Here is a 26870-nt window from a genome sequence, read left to right as displayed (position 1 = left end):
GACCCCCAAAAAATTTGACCTACAAGGGTGCGACCCCCCCGAAAAAAATGGACTCGCCAGGCCCCGCCCTCATTTTCTCAAGCCCCGCCTCTTTTAGTAAACCCCGCCCTCATTTTCCCCAAGCCCCGCCCCCTTTTTCCAGGCCACGCCCTCGTTTTATCAAGCCCCGCCCCTTTTCCTAAGCCCCGCCCTTTTCTTAAGCCCCGCCCCTTTTCCCCAGGCCCCGCCCCCAGGCGGGGGGGGCGGGGGGGGCAAAGGGCGCGCGGCAGGAGGGGGAGGGGAGCGACCGCTAATTAGTGAGTTGGGGTTAATTAGGGCGGGAATTAGCGGGGGCCGGGGGGTGGTTAAGGGGGTTTGGGAGGGTAATTAAGGGGGGAGGGGTTAATTAGGGGGGTTTGGACGTTAATTAGGGGGGATTGGGGGTTAATTAAGAGGATTTGGGGGTTAATTAGGGGGGATTGGGGGTTAATTAAGGGGGGTTGGGGATGGCAAAGGGGGTTTGGGGGGTAATTAAGGGAGGCGGGGTTAATTGGGGGGGATTGGGGGTTAATTAGTGGGGATTGGGGGTTAATTAAGGGGGGTTGGGGATGGCAAAGGGGGTTTGGGGGGTAATTAAGGGGGGCGGGGTTAATTAGAGGGGATTGTGGGATAAATAGGGGGGATTGGGAGATAATTAAGGCAGGTTTAGGGTTAATCAAGGGGGTTTAGGGAGTTAATTAGGGGGGTTTGGGGGTTAATTAGAGGGGTTGGGAGTTAATTAAGGACGTTTGTGGGTTAATTAAGGGGGTTTGGGGGTTAGTTAAGGGGGCTTAGGGGGTTAATTGGGGCCTTTGAGGGTTAATTAAGGGGGTTACGGGTTAATTAGGGGGGTTTAGGGGTTAAGGAAGATTGGGGGTTAATTGGGAGGTTGGGGGAGTTAATTAATGGATTTGGAAGTTAATTAAGTGGTTTAGAGGGTTAATTAAGGGGGTTTAGGGGGTTAATTGGAGGAATTGGCGAGTTAATTAAGGCGATTTTAGGGGTTAATTAGGGGTTTGGGGTTAATTAGGGGGATTGGAAGATAATTAAGGGGGTTTAGGGGGTTAATTAAGGGCGTTTAGGGTTAATTGGGGGGGATTGGGGGTTAATTAAGGGGGTTTACGGGGTTAATTAGGGGGATTAGGGTTAATTAGGGCGGTTTAGAGGGTTAATTGGGGGGGTTGGGGGTTAATTGGGGAGCTGGGGGTTAATTAGCGCTAATTAGCGTTAATTGGCTGCCCCAGGCCATGGAGGAGCAGCCGCGGACTCGGCGCGTCGGAATCCTGGGATACGGAGAGCTCGGTACTGGGAGGACTGGTTTATACTGGGACAAACTGGGAGGGACTGGGAGGGACTGGGGGATACTGGGATGGGACTGGGATGGGACTGGGATAAACTGGGAGGGAACTGGGAGGGACTGGGATGAACTGGGAGGGACTGGGGGATACTGGGATGGGACTGGGATGGGACTGGGAGGGACTGGGATGAACTGGGAGGGAACTGGGATAAACTGGGAGGGAACTGGGAGGGATCTGGAGTATACTGGGATGAACTGGGATGAACTGGGAAGGGACACCGGGGACACTGGGAGGGACTGGGATAAACTGGGAGAGAACTGGGAGAGAACTGGAGTATACTGGGATAAACTGGGATGGACTGGGGGGAACTGGGGGACACTGGGGGGAACTGGGATAAACTGGGGGAGGTGGCAGGAGGGGACAGGGCTGTGACAGGGGAGGTGACAGGAGGTGACAGTGACAGTTGTCCCCAGGGCAGTTCCTGGTGGCGCAGCTCCTGTCCCTCGGGCTGTCCCTGTGTCACAGGAGGTGACAGGAGGTGACAGGGCTGTCCCAGGGGAGGTGACAGGAGGTGACAGGAGGTGACAGGAGGTGACAGGAGGTGACAGTGACAATTGTCCCCAGGGCAGTTCCTGGTGGCGCAGCTCCTGTCCCTCGGGCCGTCCCTCGGGCTGTCCCTGTGTCACAGGAGGGGACAGGCGGTGACAGGAGGTGACAGGAGGTGACAGGAGGTGACAGTGACAATTGTCCCCAGGGCAGTTCCTGGTGGCGCAGCTCCTGTCCCTCGGGCCGTCCCTCGGGCTGTCGCTCGCCTTTGTCTGGGCTCGCCGCCAGGAGGCGCTGCAGGCGCTGCCCCCGCACCTGCGCCTGGCGGACCTGCGGCAGCTGCCGAGCACGTGAGGGACCCAGAACTGCCCGGAGTCACCCCAAAAACGGCCCCGAAACTGCCCGGAGTCACCCCAAAAACTGCCCGGAGTCACCCCAAAAACTGCCCGGAGTCACCCCAAAAACGGCCCCAAAACTACCCGGAGTCACCCCAAAAACGGCCCCAAATTCACTCCAAAAACCTCCCCAAAACTGCCCGGAGTCACCCCAAAAACGGCCCAAAAACTGCCCGGAGTCACCCCAAAAACGGCCCCAAATTCACTCCAAAAACCTCCCCAAAAACTGCCCGGAGTCACCCCAAAAACGGCCCCAGAACTGCCCGGAGTCACCCCAAAAACTGTCCCCAAAATTGCCCGGCGTCACCCCAAAAACGGCCCCAAAACTGCCCGGAGTCACCCCAAAAACGGCCCCGAAACTGCCCGGAGTCACCCCAAAAACGGCCCCAAATTCACTCCAAAAACCTCCCCAAAAACTGCCCGGAGTCACCCCAAAAACGGCCCCAGAACTGCCCGGAGTCACCCCAAAAACGGCCCCAAAACTGCCCGGCGTCACCCCAAAAACGGCCCCAAATTCACTCCAAAAACGGCCCCAGAACTGCCCCGGAGTCACCCCAAAAACGGCCCCAGAACTGCCCGGAGTCACCCCAAAAACGGCCCCAAAACTGCCCGGAGTCACCCCAAAAACGGCCCCAGAACTGCCCGGAGTCACCCCAAAAACGGCCCCAGAACTGCCCGGAGTCACCCCAAAAACGGCCCCAAATTCACCCCAAAAATGTCACCAAATTCACTACAAAAACGGCCCCGAAAACTGCAAAGAGTCACCTCAAAAATGTCCCCAAAACTGCCCGGAGTCACCCCAAAAACAGCCCCAAATTCACCCAAAAAATGTCACCAAATTCACCCAAAAAAACCTCCCCAAAAATGTCCCGAAATTCACCCCAAAAACGACCCCAAAACTGCCCGGAGTCACCCCAAAAACGGCCCCAAAAACTGCCCAGAGTCACCTCAAAAATGTCCCCGAAAACTGCCCGGAGTCACCCCAAAAAACAGCCCCAAAACTGCCCCGGAGTCACCCCAAAAACTTCCCCAAAAACTGCCCGGAGTCACCCCAAAAACGGCCCCAAATTCACTCCAAAAACCTCCCCAAAAACTGCCCGGAGTCACCCCAAAAACTTCCCCAAAACTGCCCGGAGTCACCCCAAAAACGGCCCCAAATTCACTCTAAAAACGGCCCCAGAACTGCCCCGGAGTAACCCCAAAAACGGCTCCAAAACTGCCCGGAGTCACCCCAAAAACCTCCACAAAACTGCCCGTAGTCACCCCAAAAACGGCCCCAAAAACTGCCCGGAGTCACCCCAAAAACGGCCCCAGAACTGCCCGGAGTCACCCCAAAAACGGCCCCAAAACTACCCCGGAGTCACCCCAAAAATGTCCCCAAATTCACCCCAAAAACCTCCCCAGAATATCCCAAATTCACCCCAAAAATATCCCAAAACACCTGAAAAAACCCCAGAATGTCCCAATGTCCCCAAATGTCCCCAAATGTCCCCAATGTCCCGATGTCCCCAATGTCCCCAATCCCCCCGATGTCCCCAATGTCCCCAATGTCCCCGATGTCCCCAATCCCCCCAATGTCCCCCAATGTCCCCAATGTCCCCAATGTCCCCAATGTCCCCAATGTCCCAATGTCCCCAATGTCCCCAATCCCCCCGATGTCCCCAATGTCCCCAATGTCCCCGATGTCCCCGGTGTCCCCAGGGGGGTGGCGCTGGTGGTGGAGGTGGCCCACCCGTGCGTGGTGCAGGAGCACGGCGAGGACATCCTGGGACACGCCGACCTCATGGTGACACCGCGGGGACACCGCGCGGCTGGCCCGTGTCCCCAGGGCCCAACCGTGTCCCCGTGTCCCCAACCGTATCCCCAATGTCCCCAAATCCTCCCGAGGTCCCCAGTGTCCCCAACCCCCCCAATGTCCCCAACCCCCCCGATGTCCCCAATGTCCCCAATGTCCCCAACCCCCCCAATGTCCCCAATGTCCCCATTCTCCCCAATGTCCCCAATCCCCCCGATGTCCCCAATTCCCCCAATATCCCCAATGTCCCAAATGTCCCCAACGTCCCCGATGTCCCCAATCCCCCAATGTCCCCAATGTCCCCAATGTCCCCCAATGTCCCCAAACCCCCAATGTCCCAATTTCCCCCATGTCCCCAAACCCCCCCAATCCCCCCAAATGTCCCCCAATGTCCCCAACCCCCCCAATGTCCCCAACCCCCCCAATGTCCCCATTCTCCCCAAAGTCTCCACTGTCCCCAAGCCCCCAATGTCCCCAGTGTCCCAAATATCCCCAATGCCCCCAATCCCCCCGATGTCCCCAAATGTTCCCAATGTCCCAAATGTCCCCCAATGTCCCCAATGTCCCCAACCCCCTCAGTGTCCCCAATGTCCCAAGTGTCCCCACTGTCCCCAACCCCCCAATGTCCCCAATGTCCCCAATGTCCCCAACCCCCCCAATGTCCCCAACGCCCCCGATGTCCCCAATGTCCCCGTTGGTGTCCCCAGCTGGGCTCCCCGACGGCGCTGGCGGACGCCGGCACCGAGCAGCGGCTGCGGGCGGCGGCGGCGCGCGGGGGCCACACCCTGTACGTGCCCCGGGGGGCGCTCTGGGGCTGCGAGGACATCGCCAGGATGGACAGCGCGGGGACACTGCAGGTGACAGCAACGGGGACATCGGGGACACTGGGGACAATGGGGGGATTGGGGACAATGGGGACATTGGGGACATTGGGGGGGCTGGGGACACTGGGGACATGGGGGACATTGGGGGGATTGGGGACACTGGGGACATTGGGGACATTGGGGCAATGGAGACATTGGGGACATTGGGGGGGTTGGGGACATTGGGGACATCGGGGGGGATTGGGGACATTGGGGACATTGGGGGGTTTGGGGACATTGGGGCAATGGGGACATTGGGGGCAATGGGGACACTGGGGACATTGGGGACATCGCCAGGTTGGACAGCACGGGGACACTGCAGGTGACAGCAACGGGGACAACGGGGACATTGGGGACATTGGGGGGGTTGGGGACATTGGGGACACTGGGGGGGATTGGGGACATTGGGGACACTGGGGGGATTGGGGACATTGGGGACATGGGAGACAATAAGGGGGTTGGGGACATTGGGGACACTCAGGGACATTGGGGGAAATAGGGGGGTTGGGGACATTGGGGACATTGGGGACAATGGGGACATTGGGGGATTGGGGACATTGGGGACACTCAGGGGGATTGGGGACACTGGGGACAGTGGGGACATCACCAGGATGGACCGCGCGGGGACACTGCAGGTGACAAGTGATGGGGACACTGCTAGGGACAATGGGGACACTGGGGCCATTGGGGACAGTCCCTGACCTTGTCACAGCTGTCCCCTCTCTGTCCCCTCCCTGTCCCCATGTCCAGCTGTCCCCCGGCCTTGGGGACAATTCCTGCCCTTGGGGACAGAGTTTGGGGACAATGTCCTGCCTTTGGGGACACGCCCTGGCCCCAGGTGTCCCCTGGCTGTGTCCCGCTGTCCCCATGTCCCCGTGTCCCCAGAGGCGACAATGACCGTGTCCCCTGGGTGTCCCAGAGGTGACAATGATGGTGTCCCTGTGTCCCCAAGGTGACAATGACCGTGTCCCTGTGTCCCCAAGGTGGCAATGTCCATGTCCTCTGGGTGTCCCCTGAGGTGACAATGACTGTGTCCCTTGACCATGTCCCCTGGATGTCCCAGAGGTGACAATGTCCATGTCCCCGTGTCCCTGCTGGTGTCCCCGTGTCCCAGAGGTGATAGTGACAGTGTCCCCGTGTCCCTGTTGGTGTCCCCGTGTCCCCAAGGTGACCCTGTCCGTGTCCCCGTGCCGCAGGCGCTGACGGTGACAATGACTCTGTCAATGTCCCCGTGTCCCCGTGTCCCCAGAGGTGACACCATCCCTGTGTCCCCAAGGTGACAATGTCCATGTCCCCATGTCCATGATGGTGTCCCCAAGGTGACAATGTCCATGTCCCAGTGTCCCTGATGGTGTCCCTGTGTCCCCAGAGGTGACAATGAGCGTGTCCCAGTGTCCCCAGAGGTGACACTGTCCCCATGTCCCCATGTCCCCAAGGTGACAATGACCGTGTCCCTGTGTCCCTGTGTCCCCATGTCCCAGAGGTGACAATGTCCATGTCCCCTGGGTGTCCCAGAGGTGACAATGACAGTGTCCCTATGTCCCCAAGGTGACAGTGACCATGTCCCCGTGTCCCAGAGGTGACAGTGACAATGTCCCCGTGCCGCAGGCACTGACGGTGACGATGACAGTGTCCCCATGTCCCCAAGGTGGCAATGTCCATGTCCCCGTGTCCCTGTCGGTGCCCCCGTGTCCCTGAGGTGACAGTGACATTGTCCCCATGTCCCCGAGGTGACAGTGACATTGTCCCCGTGCCGCAGGCGCTGACGGTGACGATGACCAAGGCCGCGGGCAGTTTCCGCGCCCGGGGCTGGCTGTCCCCAAGGTGACAGTGACCATGTCCCCATGTCCCAGAGGTGACAGTGACCATGTCCCCATGTCCCAGAGGTGACAGTGACATTGTCCCCATGTCCCCGAGGTGACAGTGACCATGTCCCCATGTCCCCGAGGTGACAGTGACATTGTCCCCGTGCCACAGGCGCTGACGGTGACGATGACAGTGTCCCCATGTCCCCAAGGTGACAATGTCCATGTCCCCGTGTCCCTGTCAGTGCCCCCGTGTCCCTGAGGTGACAGTGACATTGTCCCCATGTCCCAGAGGTGAGAGTGACAATGACCCCGTGTCCCCGAGGTGACAGTGACAATGACCCCGTGTCCCCGAGGTGACAGTGACCGTGTCCCCACATCCCTGAGGTGACAATGACAATGTCCCCGTGCCGCAGGCGCTGACGGTGACGATGACCAAGGCCGCGGGCAGTTTCCGCGCCCGGGGCTGGCTGTCCCCAAGGTGACAGTGACCATGTCCCCATGTCCCAGAGGTGACAGTGACATTGTCCCCATGTCCCAGAGGTGACAGTGACAATGACCTCGTGTCCCCAAGGTGACAGTGACCATGTCCCCATGTCCCAGAGGTGACAGTGACAATGACCCCGTGTCCCTGAGGTGACAGTGACATTGTCCCCATGTCCCAGAGGTGACAGTGACCATGTCCCCATGTCCCCGAGGTGACAGTGACAATGTCCCCGTGCCGCAGGCGCTGACGGTGACGATGACCAAGGCCGCGGGCAGTTTCCGCGCCCGGGGCTGGCTGTCCCCAAGGTGACAGTGACCATGTCCCCATGTCCCAGAGGTGACAGTGACAATGACCCCGTGTCCCTGAGGTGACAGTGACCATGTCCCCATGTCCCAGAGGTGACAGTGACAATGACCCCGTGTCCCCGAGGTGACAATGACCATGTCCCCATGTCCCCGAGGTGACAGTGACATTGTCCCCGTGCCGCAGGCGCTGACGGTGACGATGACCAAGGCCGCGGGCAGTTTCCGCGCCCGGGGCTGGCTGTCCCCGCGCGTGGCGGCCGCGGTGGCCTCGGGGACGAGGACGGTTCTGTACCGGGGTCCCCTGCGCCCGCTCTGCGCCCTCGTCCCCAACAACGTCAACGCCATGGCGGCCGCGGCCCTGGCGGCGCCGCGCCTCGGCTTCGACGGCGTCACCGCCTGCCTGGTGGCCGACCCCAGGTGGGCACCCGGGGACGGGGGGGGACACCGGGGTGGCACCTGTGGCACCTTCTGTGGCACTTGGGTGGCACCTGTGGCACCCCCGTGGCACCTCCTGTGTCACCGCTGTCACCTCCTGTGGCACCCGCTGTGGCACCTGTGTTGTGTGTGGCACCTGTGTCACCTTCTATGGCACCCGGGTGGCACCTGTGGCACCTTCTGTGGCACCTGTGGCACCTGTCACCTGGCTGTGGCACCTCCTGTGGCACCTGGGTGGCGCCTGTGTTGTGTGTGGCACCTGTGTCACCTTCTACGGCACCTGAGTGGCACTCGGGTGGCACCTGTGTCACCTCCTGTGGCACCTGGGTGGCACTTGGGTGGCACCTGTGTCACCTCCTGTGTCACCTGTGGCACCCCCTGTGACACCTGTGGCACCTGGGTTGCGTGTGGCTCCTCTGTCACCTCCTGTGGCACCTGAGTGGCACCTGTGTCACCTCCTGTGGCACCTGTGTCACCTCCTGTGTCACCCGTGTGGCACCTGTTTCACCTCCTGTGGCACCTGGGTGGCACCTGTCACCTGGCTGTGGCACCTCCTGTGGCACCACGTGGCACCTGTGTTGTGTGTGGCACCTGTGTCACCTTCTATGGCACCTGAGTGGCACCTGGGTGGCACCTGTGGCACCTCCTGTGTCACCGCTGTCACCTCCTGTGGCACCCGCTGTGGCGCCTGTGTTGTGTGTGGAACCTGTGTCACCTTCTATGGCACCTGGGTGGCACTTGGGTGGTGCCTGTGTCACCTCCTGTGGCACCTGGGTGGCACCTGTGGCACCCCCTGTGACACCTGTGGCACCTGGGTTGCATGTGGCTCCTCTGTCACCTCCTGTGGCACCTGGGTGGCACCTGTGTCACCTCCTGTGGCACCTGTGTCACCTCCTGTGGCACCTGGGTGGCACCTGTGTCACCTCCTGTGGCACCTGTGTCACCTGGGTGGCACCTGTGGCATCCCCTGTGTCACCTGTGTCGTGTGTGGCACCTCCTGTGGCATGTGGGTGGCACCTGTGGCACCTCCTGTGTGACGTGTGTCACCTCCTGTGACACCTGGATCACCTGAGTGGCACTTGGGTGGCACCTGTGTCACCTCCTGTGGCACCTGAGTGGCACATGGGTGGCACCTGTGCTGTGTGTGTCACCTCCCTGTCCTTCCAGTGCCACCCCCAATGTCCCCCCAGTGTCCCCTCAGTGTCCCTGTCCCTGCAGTGTCCCTGTCCTTGTCCCCGCAGTGTCCCCAATGTCCCCTCAGTGTCACTGTCACTGTCCCCAGTGTCCCCTCAGTGTCCCCAATGTCCCCTCAGTGTCCCTGTCCCTGTCCCCGCAGTGTCCCCGACTGCCACCTCGTCACTGTGGATGTCCCCTCAGTGTCCCTGTCCCTGTCCCTGCAGTGTCCCCAATGTCCCCTCAGTGTCCCCAATGTCCCCTCAGTGTCACTGTCCCTGCAGTGTCCCTGTCCTTGTCCCCCCAGTGTCCCCAATGTCCCCTCAGTGTCACTGTCACTGTCCCCAATGTCCCCTCAGTGTCCCCAATGTCCCCTCAATGTCCCTGTCCCTGTCCCCGCAGTGTCCCCAATGTCCCCTCAGTGTCCCTGTCCCTGTCCCCGCAGTGTCCCCGACTGCCACCTCGTCACCGTGGATGTCCCCTCAGTGTCCCCAATGTCCCCTCAGTGTCCCTGTCCTTGTCCCCGCAGTGTCCCCAATGTCCCCTCAGTGTCCCCAATGTCCCCTCAATGTCCCTGTCCCTGTTCCCGCAGTGTCCCCAATGTCCCCTCAGTGTCACTGTCACTGTCCCCAGTGTCCCCTCAGTGTCTCCAATGTCCCCAATGTCCCCTCAGTGTCCCTGTCCTTGTCCCCTCAGTGTCCCCAATGTCCCCTCAGTGTCCCTGTCCTTGTCCCCGCAGTGTCCCCAATGTCCCCTCAGTGTCCCCTCAGTGTCCCTGTCCCTGTCCCCGCAGTGTCCCCAATGTCCCCTCAGTGTCCCCAGTGTCCCCTCAGTGTCCCTGTCCCTGTCCCCGCAGTGTCCCCAATGTCCCCTCAGTGTCCCCAGTGTCCCCTCAGTGTCCCTGTCCCTGTCCCCGCAGTGTCCCCAATGTCCCCTCAGTGTCCCTGTCTCCGCAGTGTCCCCGACTGCCACCTCGTCACCGTGGATGTCCCCTCAGGGTCCCCAATGTCCCTGTCCCTGTCCCTGTCGTATCCCCAATGTCCCCTCAGTGTCCCCAATGTCCCCTCAGTGTCCCTGTCCCTGTCCCCGCAGTGTCCCTGTCACTGTCCCAAATGTCCCTGTCATTGTCCCCGCAGTGTCCCCGACTGCCACCTCGTCACCGTGGATGTCACCGCTGTCCCTGTCCCTGTCCCCTCAGTGTCCCCAATGTCCCCTCAATGTCCCCAATGTCCCCTCCGTGTCCCTGTCATTGTCCCCACAGTGTCCCCGACTGCCACCTCGTCACTGTGGATGTCCCCGCAGTGTCCCCAATGTCCCCTCAGTGTCACTGTCACTGTCCCCAATGTCCCCAATGTCCCCTCAATGTCCCTGTCCCTGTCCCCGCAGTGTCCCCAATGTCCCTGTCCCTGTCCCCACAGTGTCCCCAATGTCCCTGTCCCTGCAGTGTCCCCAATGTCCCCTCAGTGTCCCCAATGTCCCTGTCATTGTCCCCGCAGTGTCCCCGACTGCCACCTCGTCACCGTGGATGTCACCGCTGTCCCCGAGGGTGGCCGCGCCCTCACCGTCACCAGCACCCGCCGCAACCCCGCCGAGCCCGGCCACGTCACGGGCAGCGCCACCCGCCACAGCTTCTGGAGCAGCGTGCTGGGTGTGGCCCTGTCCCCTGTGCCACCCCTGTGCCACCCCGGTGCCACCCCGGTGTCACCCCGGTGTCACCTCGGTGCCACCCGCGCCACCCCTCCACGTGTCGCTCATTTATCCCCTCCCCGCAGCCTGCACCGGGCACGGCGGCTGCCTCAAGCTCTGCTGAGGAAGGAGCGAGAGCGGAAACCCAGCGGGGACGCCGCGGGGACAAATTTTGTTGTCGCCAAATTTTGGGGACAATAAAATAAAATAAAAAAACCCGCCCGAGGCTGGCGGCGCCGGCGCCTTTCTTGTAATGGCGGCGGGGGAAAGCCGCGATCTGATTGGTGGAAACGCTGAGGGAGGGAGGGATTCTGGCTGCTGATTGGTGGGTGCTGGCGCGCGAAGCGTTAAGGGAGGAAGATCAAGGCGCTGATTGGATGGAGGAGGCGGCCGCGCTCTGATTGGTCGATGCGGCGCGGGGCATGACGGGAGTTGTAGTTCCGGCCCGCCATGGCGCCGGAGGAGGCGCCGGGTGAGGAGCGGGGGAGAGGCCGGGGCTGAATTTTGGGGGGTCCCGGGGGGTCCTGGGGGGGTTTGGGGGGCTCGAGGAGGTTTTGGGGGGGCAGGAGGGGATTTGGGGGGGAGGGAAGCGGAGGCCGCGGGAGGGGGGAAGGGCTGGGGAGGCCTGGGGGGGTTTGGGGGATTTTGGGAGGATTTTGGGGGATTTGGGGGGTCCTGAGGAGATTTTGGGGGGGGGGGGTCAGGGTGGTCTTGGGGTTTTGGGGGTGCTAGGAATTTTGGGAGGGGTCCTGAGGGGGATTTGGGGGTCCCGGGGTGATTTTGGGGGGGATTAGAAGGAATTTGGGGGACCTGGGAGGGATTTTGGGGGGTCCTGGGGGGAATTTGGGGGTGCCAGGAATTTGGGGAGGGGTCCTGGAGGTGATTTGAGGGGAATTTGGGGGGGGTCTCAGGGGTTTGGGGGGGGATTTTGGGGGTATTTGAGGGATTTTGGGGACCTTTGGGGGTGTCAGGAATTTGGGGAGGAGTCCTGGGGGGATTTGGAGGAATTTTGGGGGAATTTGGGGAGGGGTCTCGGGGTTATTTGAGAGAGTTTTGAGGGGAATTTGAGGAGGAGTCTTGGGGGAAATTTGGGGAGGGGTCTCAGTGATTTGGGGGAATTTGGGGAGGCGTGTCGGGGTGATTTGAGAGAATTTTGGGGGGAATTTGAGGGAATTTGGGGAGGGGTCTCAGGGTGAATTGGGATAATTTGGGGAGGGGTCTTGGGGGGAATTGGAGAGAATTTTGGGGGGAATTTGGGGAGGGGTCTCAGGGGTGATTTGGGGAGGGGTCTCAGGGTGACTTGAGGGAATTTTGGGGGAATTTGGGAGAATTTGGGGAGGGGTCTCAGGGTGATTTGGGGAGGGGTCTCAGGGTGATTCGGGGTAATTTGGGGAGGGGTCTCTGGGGGAATTTCAGGAGATTTGGGGAGGGGTCTCAGGGTAATTTGGGGAGGGGTCTCAGGGTGATTTGGGGGAATTTTGGGGGGAATTTTGGGGAATTTGGGGAGGGGTCCCTGGGGGAATTTCAGGAGATTTGGGGAGGGGTCTCGGGGTGATTCAGGGTAATTTGGGGAGGGGTCTCGGGGTGATTCGGGGTAATTTGAGGAGGGGTCTCAGGGGTGATTTGAGGGAATTTGGGGAGGGGTCTCGTGGGTTATTTGAGAGAATTTTGGGGGGAATTTGGGGAGGGGTCTCAGGTTGATTTGAGAGGATTTTGGGGGGAATTTGAGGGAATTTGGGGAGGGGTCTCAGGGTGATTTGGGGGAATTTTGGGGAGTTTGGGGAGGGGTCCTGGGGGGAATTTCAGGAGATTTGGGGAGGGGTCTTGGGGTAATTTGAGGAGGGGTCTCAGGGGTGATTTGCGGAGGGGTCTCAGGGTAATTTGGGGAGGGGTCTCCCCAAACTCGGGGGTCCCACGCTCACCCTTTCCCCCCCTCCCCTCTCCCTGCAGCCCCCCAGGCGGATTTGGGGGGGCTCTCCCCAGATTTGGGGGGGGTCTCCCCGGATTTGGGGGGGGTCTCCCCGGATTTGGGGGCGGTCTTCTCGGATTTGGGGGGGGTCCTGGCCGCATTTGGGTCTGGGGTCCCGGCGGAGCCGTACCACGAGCGGCAGCGCCGGCAGCTCTGCGCCCTGCACGCCCTCAACAACCTCCTGCAGCGGCCCTGGCTCAGCCAGGCCTCGGCCGACCGCATCTGCCAGCGGTGAGACCCCAGACCCAATTCGGGGAACCGCCCCCGGACCCCAGACCCAATTCGGGGAGGGGTCTCAGGGGGGTTTGGGGCGGTTTTGGGGGGGTTTGGGGCTGCTTTGAGGGTGCTGGGAAGGGTTCCTGAATTTGGGGAGGGGTCTCAGGGGAGTTCCCGAATTTGGGGAGGGGTCCTAAGGGTGTGGGGAGGGGTCTTGGTGGGGTTTTCTGAATTTGGGGAGGGGTCTCAGGGGGTTTTGGGGGGGTTTGGGGCTGGTTTGAGGGCGCTGGGAAGGGTTCCTGAATTTGGGGAGGGGTCTCAGGGGAGTTCCCGAATTTGGGGAGGGGTCCCATGGGGGTTCCCGAATTTGGGGAGGGGTCCCAAGGGTGTGGGGAGGGGTCTTGGTGGGGTTTTCTGAATTTGGGGAGGGGTCTCAGGGGGTTTTGGGGGGGTTTGGGGCTGGTTTGAGGGCGCTGGGAAGGGTTCCTGAATTTGGGGAGGGGTCTCAGGAGGGTTCCTGAATTTGGGGAGGGGTCTCGAGGGTGTGGGGAGGGGTCTTGTTGGGTTTTCTGAATTTGGGGAGGGGTCTCGGGGGGGTTCCCGAATTTGGGGAGGGGTCCCAAGGGTGTGGGGAGGGGTCTTAGTGGCGTTCCCTGAATTTGGGGAGGGGTCTCAGGGGGTTTAGGGGGGGTTTGGGGCTGGTTTGAGGGTGCTGGGAAGGGTTCCTGAATTTGGGGAGGGGTCCCATGGGGGTTCCCGAATTTGAGGAGGGGTCCCAAGGGTGTGGGCAAAGGTCTTGGTGGCGTTCCCTGAATTTGGGGAGGGGTCCCAGGGGGGTTTGGGGGCTGTCAGAGGGGGCTTTGGGCAGTTTGGGGCTGGTTTGAGGGCGCTGGGAAGGGTTCCTGAATTTGGGGAGGGGTCTCGAGGGTGTGGGGAGGGGTCTTGGTGGGGTTTTCTGAATTTGGGGAGGGGTCTCGGGGGGCTTTCCGAATTTGGGGAGAGGTCCCAGGTCCCCTTGGGGGGTTCTAGAGGAGTTTCCTGAATTTGGGGAGGGGTCTCAGGGGCCTCAGGGCTGTGGGGAGGGGTCCCCAACAACCTCCTGCAGCGGCCCTGGCTCAGCCAGGCCTCGGCCGACCGCATCTGCCAGCGGTGAGACCCCAGACCCAATTCGGGGAACCGCCCCCGGACCCCAGACCCAATTCGGGGAGGGGTCTCAGGGGGGTTTGGGGCGGTTTTGGGGGGGTTTGGGGCTGCTTTGAGGGTGCTAGGAAGGGTTCCTGAATTTGGGGAGGGGTCTCAGGGGAGTTCCCGAATTTGGGGAGGGGTCCCATGGGGGGTTCCCGAATTTGGGGAGGGGTCCCAAGGGTGTGGGGAGGAGTCTTAGTGGGGTTTTCTGAATTTGGGGAGGGGTCTCAGGGGGTTTGGGGGGGGTTTGGGGCTGGTTTGAGTGCGCTGGGAAGGGTTCCTGAATTTGGGGAGGGGTCTCAGGAGGGTTCCTGAATTTGGGGAGGGGTCTCAAGGGTGTGGGGAGGGGTCTTAGTGGGGTTTTCTGAATTTGGGGAGGGGTCTCAGGGGGTTTTGGGGGGGTTTGGAGGACACTGGGAAGGGTTCCTCAATTTGGGGAGGGGTCTCTGGGGGTTAATTAATTAGGGGAAGGGTCTCTGTGCTAATTTGGGGAGGGGTCTCAGAGGAGTTCCTGAATTTGGGGAGGGGTCCCAAGGGTGTGGGGAGGGGTCTCGGTGGGATTCCTGAATTTGGGGTGGGGTCACATGGGGGGGTTAATTTGGGGAGGGGTCTCTGGGTTATTAATTTGGGGAGGGGTCTCAGTGCTAATTAGGGAAGGGGTCTCTGGGGGTTAATTAATTAGGGGAGGGGTCTCGGTGCTAATTTGGGGAGGGGTCTTGGGCTGTTAATTTGGGGAGGGGTGTCTGGGGGTTAACTAATTAGGGGAGGGGTCTTTGCTAATTTGGGGAGGGATCTCGGTGCTAATTTGGGGAGGGGTCTCTGGGGGTTAATTAGGGGAGGGGTCTCGGGCTGTTAATTTGGGGAGGGGTCTCTGTGCTAATTTGGGGAGGGGTCTCTGGGCTTTTCATAAATTTGGGGAGGGGTGTCTGGGGGTTAATTAATTAGGGGAGGGGTCTTTGCTAATTTGGGGAGGGGTCTGTGGGGGTTCATTAATTTGGGGAGGGGTCTCTGGGCTGTTCATTAATTAGGGGAGGGGTCTTTGCTAATTTGGGGAGGGGTCTCCAGGCTGGCCCCGCGCGCGCGGCCCAACCCCCACCGCAGCCCGCTGGGCACCGGCAATTACGACGTGAACGTGGTGATGGCGGCGCTGCGCTCGCTGGGGCTGGCGGCGCTCTGGTGGGACAAGCGGCGGTGAGACCCCAGACCCAGTTCAGGACAGACCCCAGACCCAAATTACCGATCCGGACTGAGACCCCAGACCCAATTCGGGAGCTCCCCGAGACCCCAGACCCAAATCCTGGAGCCTTCAAAGGCCCTCACCCCTCTTGAGAATCCTTCTTGTCACTCTGGTGGGGGTGGGAAAAACCGTGCTGAGACCCCTCCCCAAATTCGGGACAGAGCCTCAAGACCCCAGACCCAAATTCCGGACATCTTCCAGGACCCCAGAGCCAAATTTGGGCCCTCTCAGAGACCCCAGACCCAAATCCTGGAGCCTTCAAAGACCCCCACCCCTCTTGAGAATCCTTCTTGTCACTCTGGTGGGGTGGGACAAACAGCGCTGAGACCCCTCCCCAGATTCAGGATAGACCCCCGAGACCCCAGACCCAAATTCCAGACACCTTCCAGGACCCCAGAGCCAAATCTGGGCCCTCTCAGAGACCCCAGACCCAAATCCTGGACCCTTCACAGACCCCTGACCCCATTTAGCATCTCTCACATTTCTTCTTTCTCCTGTGGGGTTTTGGGACAAACAGCGCTGAGACCCCTCCCCAAATTTGGCACAGAGCCTCGAGACCCCAGACCCAAATTCCAGACCCTGCCTGAGACCCCAGACCCAAATTTGGGACCTCTTAGAGACCCCAGACCTAATTTAGGATCCCCCAACCCAGTTTGGGACCCCTGAGATTTCTTCTTTCTCCTTGGGTCTTGTGGGACAAAACATGGTGAGACCCCACCCCAAATTCGGGACACACCCCCGAGACCCCAGACCCAAATTCCAGACAGACCCCAGACCCAAATTACCAACCCCGACCGAGACCCCAGAGCCAAATCAGGACCCTCCCAAAGACCCCAGACCCCAATTCCACCCCCTCCAAACCCCGCCTGACCCCACTTGAGGCTATCCCAACCGCCATCACCCCCACTGCTATTAACCCCTAACGAAGGCCAATTAACGCGGGGTAATTAACCCGCAGCCCCCTGGAGCGGCTGGCGCTGCCGCACGTGCTGGGCCTGCTGCTGAACGTGCCCTCGCGGGTGGCGCTGGGCGCGCTGCGGCTGCCGCTGGCCCGCCCGCACTGGCTCTGCGTGCGCCGCCTCGGCCGCCTCTTCTACAACCTCGACTCCAAACTGCCCGCGCCCGCCGCCATCGGCCACGAGCCCCAGCTCAGGTGCCACCCCGGGGGGCGGGTGGCATCTGGGTGGCACTTGGGGACACTCGGGTGGCACCAGAGTAGCGCCCGGGGGCAGCTGGGGGCACCTGGGGGCACCTTGGTGGCACTTGGGGGTACCTTGGTAGCATCTGGGGACACCTGGCGGCATCTGGGTGGTATCTAGGGACACCTTGGTGGCATCTGGAGGCACTTGGGGACACCTGGGTGGCATCTGGGGACACCTGGCGACATCTGGGTGGTGTCTAGGGACACCTGGGGACTCATGGGTGGTGTCTAGGGACACCTTGGTGGCATCTGGAGGCACTTAGGGACACCTGGGTGGTATCTGGGGACACCTTGGTGGCGTATGAGGACACCTGGTAAAACTTAGGGACACCTGGGTGGCATCTAGGGACATCTGGGAGCACCTGGCTGGCACTTGGGGACATCTGGGTGGCACCTGGCTGGCACTTGGGGGTACCTTGGTAGCATCTGGGGACACCTGGCGGCATCTGGGTGGTATCTAGGGACACCTGGGTGGCATCTTAGGGTACCTTGGTGGCATCTGGGTCATCTGGGAGCACCTGGAGACACCTTGGGGACACCTGGGTGGCATCTGGGGACACCTGGGTGGCATCTGGGGACACTTGGGGACACGCGGCTGCCGCTGGCCCGCCCGCACTGGCTCTGCGTGCGCCGCCTCGGCCGCCTCTTCTACAACCTGGACTCCAAACTGCCCGCGCCCGCCGCCATCGGCCACGAGCCCCAGCTCAGGTGCCACCCCGGGGGGCGGGTGGCACTTGGGGACACCTGGGTGGCACCAGGGTAGCGCCTGGGGGCATCTGGAGACATCTGGAGGCACCTGGGGGCACCTTGGTGGCACTTGGGGGTACCTTGGTAGCATCTGGGGACACCTGGCGGCATCTGGGTGGTATCTAGGGACACCTTGGTGGCATCTGGAGGCACTTGGGGACACCTGGGTGGCACTTGGGGGTACCTTGGTAGCATCTGGGGACACCTGGCGGCATCCGGGTGTTTTCTAGGGACACGTGGGGACACCTGGGTGGCATCTTAGGGTACCTTGGTGGCATCTGGGGACATCTGGGAGCACCTGGAGACACCTTGGGGACACGAGGGTGGCATCTGGGGACACCTGGGTGGCATCTGGGGACACTTGGGGACACCTGCTTGGTGTCTAGGGACACCTTGATGGCATCTGGGGACACCTGGGTGGCATCTGGGAGGCACTTGGGGACACCTTGGTGGCATCTGGGGACACCTGGAGGCATCTGGGTGGTATCTGGGGACACCTGGGGACACCTTGGTGGCGTATGAGGACACCTGGGAAAACTTAGGGACACCTGGGTGGCATCTAGGGACATCTGGGAGCACCTGGCTGGCACTTGGGGACATCTGGGTGGCACTTGGGGACACCTTGGTGGCACCTGGTGGCATCTGGGTGGTGTCTAGGGACACCTTAGTGGCATCTAGGGACATCTGTGTGGCGTTTGGGGACATCTGGGAAAACTTAGGGACACCTGGAGGCACCTGGGTGGCACTTGGGGACACCTGGGTGGCATCTGGGTAGCGCCTGGGGAACACCTTGGTGGCATCTGGAGGCACTTGGGGACACCTGGGTGTCATCTGGGGACACTTGGGGATGCCTGAGGACACTTTGGTGGCAGCTGGGCCTACCTTGGTGGCACCTTGGGACACCTGGAGGCATCTGGGGACGCCTTGGTGGAATCTGGGAACATCTGGGAGCACCTGGAGACACCTTGGGGACACCTGGGTGGTGTCTAGGGACATCTGGAGGCACCTGGGTGGCACTTGGGGACACCTAGCTGGCATCTGGGGACACCTGGGTGGCACTTGGGGACACCTTGGTGGTGCTTAGGGACATCTGGGGACACCTTGGGGACATCTCAGGACACTTGTGTAGCACCTTGGGACCCCTGGTGGCATCTGGAGGCACTTGGGGACACCTGGGTGGTGTCTAGGGACATCTGCAGCACCTCGGTAGCACTTGGGGACACCTAGCTGGCATCTGGAGACACCTGGGTGGCACTTGGGGACACCTGGGGGTACCTTGGTGGCACTTGGGGATGCCTGGGGACATCTGGGTAGCGCCTGGGCACAGCTTGGTGGCATCTGGGGACACCTGGAGGTACCTGGGTGGCACTTGGGGACACCTGGGAAAACTTAGGGGCATCTGGGTGGTGTCTAGGGACACCTGGGGACACCTTGGTGGCACCTGGGGGCACCCAGGTGGCATTTGGGGACATCTGGGAGCACCGGGAGACACCTTGGGGACACCTGGGTGGTGTCTAGGGACACCTTGGTGGCATCTGGGGACACCTGGGGAACACCTTGGTGGCACCTGGGGGCACCCAGGTGGCATCTGGGGACATCTGAGAGCACCCAGAGACACCTTGGGGACACCTGGGTGGTGTCTAGGGACACCTTGGTGGCATCTGGGGACACCTGGGTGGCTTCACATCCGTCCCCAAGGGATTAAGAAGGAACCTGGGCAGCTCCGTGGGTGGCATCGTCACCTCCTTGTCACCTCATCGTTGTCCCCTCCTGTCCCCAGGGAGTTCCTGCGGGAGGCGCTGGCCCCGGCCACCTCGGAGCTGCTCCTGGTGGTGGCACCGGAGGTGGAGCAGCAGGGGACGTGGCTGAGGCCCGAGTGACACCGCGGGGGACGCCCGGTGGCACCTCCGAGGTGGCGTCACCTGAGGCGGCGCCGCTGCCACCTCAGAAAACCCAAAAAACGCCGATTTTGGGGGTTTTTTGGGGGGATTTGGGGGTTTGGCTGAGGGGGTGGGTGGGGTTGGTGGCACTTGGGGACATCTGGGTGGCACTTTGAGACACCTGGGGACATCTGGGGGCACTTGGGTGGCACTTTGGGGCACCTCGGGGCACCTGGGTGGCATCTGGGGACACTTGGGGACACCTGGGTGGCACTTAGGGACATCTGAAGGTACCTGGGTGGCATCTGGGGACACCCGGGTGGCATCCAGGTGGCACTTGGGGACATCTGGGTGGCATCTGGGAACATCTGGTGACATCTGGAGGTGCCTTGGTGGCATCTGGGGACACCTGGGTGGCATCCGGGTGGCACTTGGGGACATCTGGAGGTACCTGGGTGGCATCCGGGTGGCACCTGGGGACATCTGGGTGGCATCTGGGGACACCTGGTGGCATCTGGAGGTGCCTTGGTGGCATCTGGTGGCACTTGGGGACACCTTGGTGGCACCTGGGTGGCTTCAAACCCCCCCAAAGGATTAAAAACGAACCTGGGCAGCTCCGTGGCTTTGTGCTTGCAGCAAAATCCCCAAATTTCACCCCAAAATCCCCTTAATTTCACCCAAAATCTGGGAATTTCACCCCAAATTCCCCAATTTCACCCCAAAACTATCCAAATTTCATCCCAATTCCCTGCATGTCACCCCAAAATCCCCAAATTTCACCTCAAAATCCCCCGATTTCACGCCAAATTCCTGACTCTCGCCCCAAAAATCTGTGAATTTCACCCAAAATTCCCCAATTTCACCCCAAATCCCGGAATTTTAACCCAAAAATATTGGAATGCCAACTCAAAATCCCCCAATTTCACCCCAAAGTCCCCAAATTTCGACCCAAATCCCTGAATTTCACCCCAAAATCCCCAAATGTCACCCCAGAACATTGATTTTGCCCAAAATTCACAATTTTTTGCACTCAAATCCGTGAATTTCACCCCAGATCCTCAAATTTCACCCAAAATCCCTCAATTTCACCCTAAATTCCCCAAATTTCATCCCAAAACCATTAATTTTGTCAAAAATTCACAATTTTGCACCCAAGTCCCCAAATTTCACCCCAAAATCCCCAAATTTTACCACAAAATGGCCAAATTTCAGCCCATATCCTCCAATTTCACCTCAAAATCTCCAAATTCTACAAAAAACCCAAAGTTCGCCCCAAATCCCTGAATTTCACCCTAAATTCCCCGAATTTCATCCCAAATCCATTAATTTTGCCCCAAATCTCAATTTTTGCACCCAAATCCTCAAATTTCACCCTAAAATGGCCAAATTCCAGCCCAAATCATCGAATTTCACCCCAAAATATCCACATTTCATCCAAAAATCCCCAAATTTCCACCCCAAATCCTCAATTTTTGCACCCAAATGGCTGAATTTCACCCCAAAATCTCCACATTTCACCCCAAAAATCTAAATTCCGCCCCAAAAACCCCTGAATTTCACCCCAAATCCCCGAATTTTAACCCAAAAATATCCAAATTTCACCTCAAAACCCCCAAATTTCCTGAGTTTCACCCCAAAATGGCCAAATTCCAGCCCAAATCCTCAATTTTCACCCCCAAATCTTCAAATTCCGCGTCAAAACCCCCGAATTTTACGCCCAAATTTCCTGAATTTTCACCAAAATTCCAGAATTTCACCCCAAAATCCCCAAAATTTCCTTCCCACAAAGAAAGGCGGGAAATTTGAGGCGGAGGGCGGGATCACCCCAAATTCGCGCTCTGATTGGCTCTTCTTTGTGATTGACACCTTCTCCGTGCCCGCGCAGCCAATCAGCGCGCAGAACGCGGCTTCGGTGCAAAATCATCGAAATTCCGCCCGAAATCCCCGAGTTTTGCCCCAAAATCTCCTCAATTCGCCCTCAGATTCCCGAATTCCGCCCTAAAATCCCCGAATTTTCCCCAAAATTCACGAATTCCACCCCCAAATCCCCGAAATTTTTTCCTCCCCACAGCGCCCAGAGCGAGTGGCGCGAAATCTGAGGGGGAGGGCGGAACCAAGCCAAACCCGGTCTCTGATTGGCTGTGCGCTTTGATTGACAGGCCAGCTGGGCGGGTTTAGCCAATCAGCGCGCGTTTCGAGCGCTCTGCTGGCGCGGGCGCCGCGCTGCTCGCGCCGCTCCCTGGTGGTCTAGTGGTCAGGATTCGGCGCTCTCACCGCCGCGGCCCGGGTTCGATTCCCGGTCAGGGAATAACTTCATTTTTCATTTATTTGATTTCTTTTTAATTGATTTTCCTCGCTTATTTCCGCTTCCGCTGGCGGAATCCTCCGTTTGATTCCCCCCCCTTACCTCTCCCCGCGTTTAAAAATAATTTATTCAATTAAAAATAAATAAAAATAAGGGGGGGAAATGCGGAAAATATCGGCGATTGTGTCGCGACAGAGCGGAGGCACCGCTGGGATTCGAACCCAGGATCTCCTGTTTACTAGACAGGCGCTTTAACCAACTAAGCCACGGCGCCGCGCGCTCCTGGCGCCGCTCCGGCATCAAAAACCGGCCCAGCCCCTCCCCAAAAATCGGAAATTCCAAAAATCCTGAATTTCCATCTCCCAAAAATGGGAAATCCCAAGAATACCGAATTTCCCCTCCCCAAAAATCGGAAATACCAAAAATCCTGAATTTCCCTTCCCCAAAAATCGGAAATCCCAAAAATACCGAATTTCCCTTCCCCAAAAATGGGAAATCCCAAAAATACCGAATTTCCCTTCCCCAAAAATCGGAAATACCAAAATTCCCAAATTTCCATCTCCCAAAAATTGGAAATCCCAAAAATCCCGAATTTCCATCTCCCAAAATGCCAAAATTCCAAATTTCCATCTTCCAGGAAAGGGAAAATTCCAAAAATCCTGAATTTCCCCTCCCTAAAAATGGGAAATCCCAAAAATCCCAAATTTCCATCTCCCAAAAATCAGAAATCCCAAAAATACCGAATTTCCCTTCCCCAAAAATCGGAAATCCCAAAAATCCCAAATTTCCCCTCCCCAAAAATCAGAAATCCCAAAAATCCCGAATTTCCCCTCCCCAAAAATCGGAAATCCCAAAAATCCCAAATTTCCCTTCCCCAAAAATAGGAAACCCCAAAAATCCCGAATTTCCCCACCCCGAAAATGGGAAATACAAAAAATCCCAAATTTCCCTTCCCCAAAAATCGGAAATCCCAAAAATCCCAAATTTCCATCTCCCAAAAATCCGAAATTCCAAAAATCCTGAATTTCGCCTCCCCAAAAATGGGAAATCCCAAAAATACCGAATTTCCATCTCCCAAAATGCCAAAATCCCAAATTTCCATCTTCCAGGAAAGGGAAAATTCCAAAAATCCTGAATTTCCCCTCCCTAAAAATGGGAAATCCCAAAAATCCCAAATTTCCATCTCCCAAAAATCAGAAATCCCAAAAATACCGAATTTCCTTTCCCCAAAAATCAGAAATCCCAAAAATCGAAAATCCCAAAAATACCGAATTTCCCTTCCCAAAAATTGGAAATCCCAAAAATACCGAATTTCCCTTCCCCAAAAATGAGAAATACCAAAAATACCGAATTTCCCTTCCCCAAAAATGGGAAATCCCAAAAATTCCGAATTTCCTTTCCCAAAAATGGGAAATCCCAAAAATCCCGAATTTCCATCTCCCAAAAATGGGAAATCCCAAAAATACCGAATTTCCCTTCCCTAAAAATGGGAAATCCCAAAAATCCCGAATTTCCCTTCCCCAAAAATCGGAAATCCCAAAAATACCGAATTTCCCCTCCCCAAAAATTGGAAATCCCAAAAATCCCGAATTTCCCTTCCCCAAAAATGGGAAATACCAAAAATCCCGAATTTCCATCTCCCAAAAATGGGAAATTCCAAAAAATCCCGAATTTCCCTTCCCCAAAAATCGGAAATCCCAAAAATACCGAATTTCCCCTCCCCAAAAATTGGAAATCCCAAAAATCCCAAATTTCCCCTCCCCGAAAATGGGAAATCCCAAAATTCCCGAATTTCCATCTCCCAAAATGCCAAAATCCCAAATTTCCATCTTCCAGGAAAGGGAAAATTCCAAAAATCCCGAATTTCCATCTCCCAAAAATGGGAAATCCCAAAAATCCCAAATTTCCCTTCCCAAAAAGGGGAAATCTCCAAATTTCACCCCAAAATTCCCAATTTTCACCCCAAACCCTAAAATTCAATCCCAAAATCTCCAAATTTCACCCCAAAATGTTCCATTTTCACCCCAAATTTTCACATTTTTACCCCAAAATTCCCAATTTTCACCCCAAAAATCTCCATATTTCAGCCCAATTCCTCAATTTTCCACCCCAAATTTTTCCATTTTCACCCCGAAATTCCCAAATTCCAGCCCAAATTCTCAAATTTCAGCCCAAAAATCTCCGAATTTTACCCCCAAATCCCCAAATTCCACCCCAAAAAATTGGGATAAAACCCAGAAAATTGGGGAAAAAACCGAAAAAATTGGATTAAAAAGAGGAAAATATGAAAAAAAAAAAAAAAAAAGGAAAAATTTGGGATAAAAAGGAGAAAAATGGGGGGAAATAAAAATAATTTGGGATAAAAAAGAGAAAATTTGGGGGGAAAAGGACAAAATTGGGATAAAAAAGAGAAAATTGGTAAAAAATAAAATTGGGGAAAAAAAAGAGAAAATTGGAAAAAAGTTTGGGATAAAAAAGAGAAAATTTGGGATAAATTCCGGCTAAAAAAGAGAAATTTGGATAAATTTGGTCTAAAAAAGAGAAATTTGGCTTAAAAAGATACATTTTGGATAAATTTGGGCTAAAAAGAGAAAAATTTGGCTAAATTTGGGCTAAAAAAGAGAAATTTGGGGAAAATTTGGGTTAAAAAAGAAAATTTGGGATAAATTTGGGCTAAAAAAGAAAATTTGGGATAAATTTGGGTAAATTTGGGCTAAAAAATGAAAATTTGGGATAAATTTGGGTTAAAAAGAGAAAATTTTGGATAAATTTGGGCTAAAAAAGAGAAATTTGGGGTAAATTTGGGATAAATTTGGGATAAATTTGGGCTAAAAAAGAGAAATTTGGATAAATTTGGGCTAAAAAAGAAAATTTGGGTTAAAAAGGAGAAAATTTGGGATAAATTTGGATAAATTTGGGGTAAAAAAGAGGAAATTTGGGGTAAATTTGGGATAAATTTAGACTAAAAAAGACAAAAATTTGGGCTAAATTTGGGCTAAAAAAGAGAAAATTTGGGATAAATTTGGGATAAATTTGGGTAAATTTGGGATTAACAAATAAAATTTGTGATAAATGTAGGATAAATTTGGGATTAAAAAAGCGAAAATTTGGGTAGATTTGGGCTAAAAAAGCGGATTTTGGCCCCGATCCTCCCGGGCCGGGATTCGAACCCGCAGCCCCCGCAGACCCGCCCTGGCCCCGCCCTCAACATGGCCCCGCCCCTTTCTGACCCCGCCCCCCGCTGGCCACGCCCCCTTGAGCAGCCTATGGGCGCGGGGCGCGGCCGCGCAGCCGCGGACGAGGTGGCCGAGTGGTTAAGGCGATGGACTGCTAATCCATTGTGCTCTGCACGCGTGGGTTCGAATCCCACCCTCGTCGGGAGGAGCCTTTTGGGTGAAAATCCGACATTTTCTGCTTCTCTGGGGTGATCCCAAAGCCCGGAACCCCCCGAGGGGATTTTTTGGGGTGAAAACCACCAAAATTCCCTTTTTTTTTTGCTCTTCCATTGTGCTCTGCACGTCTGGGTTCCAATCCCACCCTGGTCGGGAAGAGATTTTTGGGAGGAAAAACCCGAAACTCTGCTTTATAACGGAAAAAATCGCAATTTTGGGGGTGAAATCCGCAACTTCGGGGTTCCTTCCCCGATTTTTGGGTGAAATCCCCGATTTTTGGGTGAAATTCCTCATTTTCGGGTTCAACCCTGTATTTTTGGGATCAAATCCCCGATTTTGGGGGTTAAAACTCTGATTTTTGGGATTCATGCTCCGAATTTGGGGGGAAAATGCACAATTTTTGGGATTCAATCCCCGATTTCTGGGATCAAATCCCCGATTTTTGGGGTTAAAACTCCGATTTTTGGGGTTCATGCTCCGATTTTTCAGGTTCAATCCCCGATTTTTGGGGTCCAATCCTCGATTTTTGGGGTGATCCCAAACCCTCCAATCCCACCCTCATCGCGAGCCAATTTTGGGGGTAAAAAACCAAAATTCCCGATTTTTGGGGTGATCCCAAATCCTGCAATCCCCGGAGACGATTTCTGGGGTGAAATCCCTGATTTTTGGGGTTCAATCCCCGATTTTCGGGGAGAAATTCCCAATTTTTGGGGAAAAATTCCCAACTTTCGGATTTCAAGCCTCGATTTTGGGGGTTCAGTTCCTGATTTTTGGGTGAAATCCAACATTTTTTTGGTTCAATCCCCGATTTTTGGGGTGATCCCAAACCCTCCAACCCCACCCTTGTCAGGAAGAGACTTTTGGGGGGAAAAACTGGAAATTCCCCATTTTTGGCGAAAAAATCCTAATTTTGGGGCTGAAATCCCCGATTTTTGGGGGAAAATTCCCAATTTTGGGGGTGAAATCCCCAATTTTTGGGGGAAAAATTCCCAATTTTGGGGGTGTAATCCCCAATTTTTGGGGGAAAATTCCCAATTTTGGGGGTGAAATCCCCAATTTTTGGGGAAAATTCCCCCAAAATTCCCAAAAAAATCCCCATGGGGACCCCAAAGTCCCCACTGACCCCATAGGGACCCCCACGGAGCTGGACCCCCCTACCCACCCTCACAGAGACCCCGTGAGGAACGTCTCCATCCATGGTGGCCCACCTTGGCTCCTCCTGGCCCATGATGGTCCACGGCCATCCATGATGACACGCGTTGACATGTTGACCCTGTAGATCCACGGTTCATCCCTTGTGGTCCATCACCATCCATGTTCACTCTTCGTGGTCCATCTCCATCCATGTTGGCCCACCTTGACTCCTCTTGGTCCATCTTGATCCATCTCCATCCCTGTGGACCCACATTGACTCGTTGACCCCTGTCCACCCATGGTGATCCATGTCCATTCCTTGTGGTCCATCTCCATCCATGATGGCCCACACTGACTCCTCTTGGCCAATGATGACCCTCATCCATCCATATGAACCCACCATGACTGCTCCTGGCCCATGATGGTCCACGTCCATCCATGCCGACCCACCTTGACTCCTCTTGGTCCATCTTGATCCATCTCCATCCATGTTGGTGCTCATTGATTCCTGTTGACTCCTCTGATCCACGGTGATCCATGTTCACTCCTTGTGGTCCATCTCCATCCATGTTGGCCCACATTGACTCCTCTTGGTCCATCTTGATCCATCTCCATCCATGATGACCCACATTGACACATTGACCCTGTCGATCCACAATGATCCATGTCCATTGCTTGTGGTCCATCATGATCCATGTGGACCCACATTAACTCCTCTTGGACCATGTCCATCCATCCATCCCTGTGGACCCACCTTGACTAGTTGACCGCTGTCCATCCGTGGTGATCCATGTCCAT

The 26870-nt window shown here is 56.7% G+C and overlaps 2 protein-coding genes and 3 non-coding genes across 6 annotated transcripts; 4 read left to right on the top strand and 1 right to left on the bottom strand.

Annotated features, from left to right (window-relative positions):
* Nucleotides 1–236: 236 nt before the first annotated feature.
* Nucleotides 237–11077, top strand: ASPDH (aspartate dehydrogenase domain containing). Its single transcript, XM_085565849.1, has 8 exons — nucleotides 237–296; nucleotides 1263–1320; nucleotides 2071–2212; nucleotides 3959–4043; nucleotides 4760–4909; nucleotides 7697–7929; nucleotides 10617–10768; nucleotides 10893–11077. The coding sequence occupies exons 2-8, from the start codon at nucleotides 1266–1268 to the stop codon at nucleotides 10928–10930; spliced, it is 855 nt and encodes a 284-aa protein (XP_085421975.1). The 5' UTR covers nucleotides 237–296; nucleotides 1263–1265; the 3' UTR covers nucleotides 10931–11077.
* Nucleotides 11078–11233: 156 nt separating this feature from the next.
* JOSD2 (Josephin domain containing 2) lies at nucleotides 11234–19609 on the top strand. Of its 2 annotated transcripts, XM_085565843.1 has the most exons (6): nucleotides 11234–11278; nucleotides 12757–13006; nucleotides 15242–15367; nucleotides 16372–16566; nucleotides 17098–17322; nucleotides 19142–19609. In XM_085565843.1, exons 1-6 carry the CDS (start codon nucleotides 11257–11259, stop codon nucleotides 19239–19241), a joined length of 918 nt encoding a protein of 305 aa, XP_085421969.1. In that variant the 5' UTR covers nucleotides 11234–11256; the 3' UTR covers nucleotides 19242–19609. The 2 variants fall into 2 exon arrangements, with proteins under 2 accessions (XP_085421969.1, XP_077645946.1); XM_077789820.2 differs by lacking the exon at nucleotides 17098–17322.
* Nucleotides 19610–21477: 1868 nt separating this feature from the next.
* Nucleotides 21478–21549, top strand: TRNAE-CUC (transfer RNA glutamic acid (anticodon CUC)). The gene has a single exon. It is a non-coding gene; the product is annotated as a tRNA-Glu (tRNA).
* A 197-nt stretch (nucleotides 21550–21746) lies between these two features.
* Nucleotides 21747–21820, bottom strand: TRNAT-AGU (transfer RNA threonine (anticodon AGU)). Its single transcript has one exon. It is a non-coding gene; the product is annotated as a tRNA-Thr (tRNA).
* A 3022-nt stretch (nucleotides 21821–24842) lies between these two features.
* On the top strand, nucleotides 24843–24924 carry TRNAS-GCU (transfer RNA serine (anticodon GCU)). The gene has a single exon. It is a non-coding gene; the product is annotated as a tRNA-Ser (tRNA).
* The last annotated feature ends 1946 nt before the right edge of the window (nucleotides 24925–26870 follow it).

This window comes from Lonchura striata, chromosome 37 (assembly GCF_050655825.1).
Source record: "Lonchura striata isolate lonStrDom1 chromosome 37, ASM5065582v1, whole genome shotgun sequence".
NCBI classification, from domain to species: domain Eukaryota; kingdom Metazoa; phylum Chordata; class Aves; order Passeriformes; family Estrildidae; genus Lonchura; species Lonchura striata.
Note: the sequence above shows the minus strand (reverse complement) of the source record. Positions and strands in the feature narration are given on the sequence as shown.

What these genes read in the sequence shown, in the direction of transcription:
- ASPDH (XM_085565849.1), top strand. Translation starts at nt 1,266, where the DNA reads ATGGAGGAGCAGCCGCGGACTCGGCGCGTCGGAATCCTGGGATACGGA. An exon ending in ACAGCGCGGGGACACTGCAG is followed by an intron (nt 4,910 to 7,696) that starts GTGACAGCAACG and finishes CCCGTGCCGCAG; the next exon opens with GCGCTGACGGTGACGATGAC. An exon ending in CTTCTGGAGCAGCGTGCTGG is followed by an intron (nt 10,769 to 10,892) that starts GTGTGGCCCTGT and finishes CCCTCCCCGCAG; the next exon opens with CCTGCACCGGGCACGGCGGC.
- JOSD2 (XM_085565843.1), top strand. Translation starts at nt 11,257, where the DNA reads ATGGCGCCGGAGGAGGCGCCGG. An exon ending in GGCGCCGGAGGAGGCGCCGG is followed by an intron (nt 11,279 to 12,756) that starts GTGAGGAGCGGG and finishes CTCTCCCTGCAG; the next exon opens with CCCCCCAGGCGGATTTGGGG. An exon ending in GGCCACGAGCCCCAGCTCAG is followed by an intron (nt 17,323 to 19,141) that starts GTGCCACCCCGG and finishes TCCTGTCCCCAG; the next exon opens with GGAGTTCCTGCGGGAGGCGC.